Source organism: Spermophilus citellus (genome assembly GCF_964194105.1).
Source record: "Spermophilus citellus genome assembly, chromosome: 7".
NCBI lineage: Eukaryota > Metazoa > Chordata > Mammalia > Rodentia > Sciuridae > Spermophilus > Spermophilus citellus.
Window position 1 is genome coordinate 126525214 of NC_138188.1, and position 3873 is coordinate 126529086.

Sequence of the window (3873 nt, forward strand, 5' to 3'; positions counted from 1 at the left end):
AGTAAATTATTTTCTAATTTTGATTGGAATGATGAAATCAATACACTTTCTATTAATGATTCTAATAAAATATAAATTCTATCCTTTTAGCAGCTTTAATATGTCCTCTAAAAGTTTTTAATGGTATATTATTTAACATTCATTTAGTTACTCTACTGAAAGATAAAAAAAACTCTACCCTAAAATGATAAACTTTGTTTAAACTAACATCGGCAGCGCATAAGTTTTTGGAATGCTTTCTTAAAGTCTTCATTAAAGATTGTATAAATCAGTGGATTTATAAGGGAATTGAGATAACCAAGCCATGCCAAAAAATTTGACATTTCTTCAGAAATTTTACATTTTTCACAAACATTAACAACCAATTCTTTTACAAAAAAAGGAAGCCAACATATCACAAATGCACCCAAGATTAATCCCAGGGTGGTGGCTGCTTTTCGTTCTCTTGTCCCTGAGATCTTTTGCCTTCTCCAAGATTTCTCATGCTTCAACTCGCACCTGGAACTTTTCACTGTGCTATGAATTCTATCAAAGTCTGTTGATGGATCAGATAGAGACTTTTCTAGCATGTAGGGTGTGGAGACCAGTCTAGTGTTTTTCTCACCACTCTCCAAGAGGACTTGGCCATTCAGATCCTCCTTTGCAATTCTGCTTGCTTGTCTCTTGTGGTATAATGTTTTTGCTGCTCTATATATTTTGTAGTAGAGGATCAAAATCAACACAAGTGGGATGTAGAAAGCTCCAAATGTTGAGTAAATGGTGGAAACAATGTGGTCATGCTTGATGACACACTCATCATTTCGGCTAGTTCCTTGGTGTCTCCAGAATAGAGGAGGCATGGAGATAAAAACTGATATAACCCAAACTATTGTAATCATAATGCCAGCGTGCTTGGGAGTCCTTTTTCTGGCATACTCAACAGCATCAGTGATTGCCCGATAGCGATCCAAAGCTATAGCTGAGAGATGCAAAATGGAGCAGGTACAACAGATAATATCGACACTCAGCCAAATGTCACAGACCACTTGTCCCATGATCCAGCTCTCTCTCACAATATACACAATACTGAAGGGCATCACCAGGACAGCTACAAGGAAATCTGTGACTGCAAGGGAGCAAATTAAATAATTGGCTGGGTGGTGCAGCTTCCGGGTCACAATAATTGCAGCAATCACAAGGGAGTTGATGGTCGTTGTCATCAGTGCCAGCCCGGAGAGAGTGAGAGACACAAGAATTTTGGCTGGCATTCTGTTTAACAGTTCCTCTGAGGTCAAGTTTTGATCAGATGAATTTAAGAAATCCATTTTTTTTTTGTTTTAAAAGATTAATATAGCTGAAATATGGATACCTGTAACAAAGGAGGGGAAAAAAAAAACAGTTCAGAGAAGGTGTTGAGAATTTTCCTCTTCCTTTTAAGAGTAACCTTTTAAAAAGTATATGTGTATATTTTCCCAGAATATTTTATGGATTCAAAAAATGGAGTTTGGATTGCAAACTTTATTTTTTTTTCATTTAATTGAATGAATTCAATAAGAACAATAACAAATAGGTAACTTTTAAAAACATTTCTCAAAATATGACTCGCATAAAAAGAGTTTTATGAGTAAACTAGCAAATTACTCAGTAAATTATCTACCATTATAGAATTGCTTTTAAAAAATTGTAGTAGTCCTACCTTTTTCTCTTTGTCTATAGCAGAAAAAAATTTAAAAGCACATGTAATTAATATCTATTTATGCACTGTGTAATGTAATATAAGAAAGCATCATATTAAGGGCAGTATTCAAAATCATAAACAATTTTATACTTAATTCAAAGTTACATTGAGAACATTATTATTGTGCTCATAGGACTACAGGAAAATTTAATATATTTTATGCCAGGATATAGAAGTTACATAAAGGGAAGTAAGTAAAAATTATTATATTTAGCATTCTATGGTATTTAATGAAATTAGGAAAATGTCAGAGTGTTTAGTAGTCTTTGTGAATGTAAGCACTTAATTTGGTTTAAAAAGATAAAATAAGATTAGTTGGAGTCAAAGAACCATAGAGCATTGCCCATTATAACAATGATATATGTGGTCAAACATTCATGACAGCAATAAAAATAGGGAAACACCCAAAGAAAAATTAGATTAACATAATTTACTGAGAAACTCCTGGAAACAAGAATGTGAGAAAGAGTGCTGGTGAAAAGCTATGTAGCTGCCCGTAGTGGAGAGAAACTCATAGATGCTGTAGCACTGAAAAAATTAAGCAGTTGAGAACAACTATGCTGATTATGCTGAGAAACATGACTCCCTGGACCACTAGCATCATCATCACCCAGGAACTTGTTAGAATTGTAAATTTTATGACCTCACACCAGACTTACTGAATCACAAAATCCAGACGTGGGATTTTTTTTCACTATTTATTGGTATATTATAATTATGCATAAGAGTGGGGTTCATTGTTACACATTCATACATGCATATAACGTGACAATATGATTTGGTCAATATTGTTCCCTAGTATTTTTCCTTTTCTCCCCTCATACCTCCCCTTGGTCCCTTGATCTCCCTTTACTTTTCGTGTGATTCACCCCCTCCACTTTTCATCTTCTTTTTCTTCTCTAGCTTCCACATATCAGAGAAAACATACGACCATTGACAGATTTCTGAGTTTGGTTTATTCCCTTAATATAATGCTCTCAAATTCCATCCATTTTCCTTGACATAATTTCATTTTTCTTTATGGTTGAGTAAAATGCCTTTGTGTATATATACCACATTGTCTTTTCTATTCATCCTTTGATGGACACATAGGCTGGTTCTATAATTTGGCCCTTGTGAATTGTAAATTATCTGGCTTCTAATTAAGAATAACATACACTAAAACAATGATTGTAAGCTGTGGGTAGAGAGTCCTCTTTCAGAAGAAAGGTAACATAGTCACCACAATGGTGACTTATAAAGAAGAATAACTTTCATTTCAGGGTGAGTGCCATTCTGAGCTCTCCTCTCTGGCAAGTTCACCTTTGTAAACGGGATGCTTGGTCATACATGTAGTTGTTATAAGGAGTAATACTCTATGGTTCTTTGACTCCAACTAATCTTATTTTATATTTTAAACCAAATTAAGTCCTTATATCCACTAAGACTACTAAACACTCAGATATTTTCCTAATTTCATAAAATGACCATAGAAGGCTAGATATGCTAATTTACCTCAGTAAGTGGGCTTTTTGGTCAAGGAGCTTAGCAGACCTCACAGTTTTTGTAGATTCTCTCAGGAAACCCATTTTTTTTTTTTTTTTTTGGAGGGGGTTGGGGAGATAATGGTTATGTGTGAAATGCTTTCTCCAAAGCAAGGAAGATATATTAGAAGCATGGTATATTAATTAATTTTTACTTCTAATCCTCTTTTATTCTTTAATTATAAAATTTACACTATTTTCTCAATCTAAAAACAGAATCGTTTCTTATTTATTTATTTTTGCAGTGCTGGATATTGAACCCAGGTGCTCATACATGCTAGATAAGAGCTCTATCACTGAGCTATACCCCTTGGATACTTTCTTAATTGGATAATTTATTTGCAATGATGTTTACTTAGTGTTATGGGAGTTGATTTAAAAGAGTTGACATTTTCCACATTACAAACAAAAATAACTTTCAACAGTAATTTGCCTCACACACAGTTTGGGTCTAAGAGATGACCCTGAAATGTATTTTGGTAAGCATATTAAGTGAGAGAAACTGCAAGTAGTTATGTGAGTTTCCATAATAAAAATCACTGCTATGGGAAATTGGACAGTTTAAAACTAGAAATCGAGTTATTTGATAATTCAACAGATTTTTCTAAGTTTCACATTGTAGCATTTAAACTA

The 3873-nt window shown here is 33.7% G+C and overlaps 1 protein-coding gene across 1 annotated transcript; it reads right to left on the reverse strand.

Annotated features, from left to right (window-relative positions):
* Nucleotides 1–203: 203 nt before the first annotated feature.
* On the reverse strand, nucleotides 204–1304 carry HTR1F (5-hydroxytryptamine receptor 1F; the record flags this gene model as incomplete). Its single annotated transcript, XM_081302281.1, has 1 exon — nucleotides 204–1304. One exon carries the CDS (start codon nucleotides 1302–1304, stop codon nucleotides 204–206), a length of 1101 nt encoding a protein of 366 aa, XP_081158407.1.
* Nucleotides 1305–3873: the final 2569 nt, after the last annotated feature.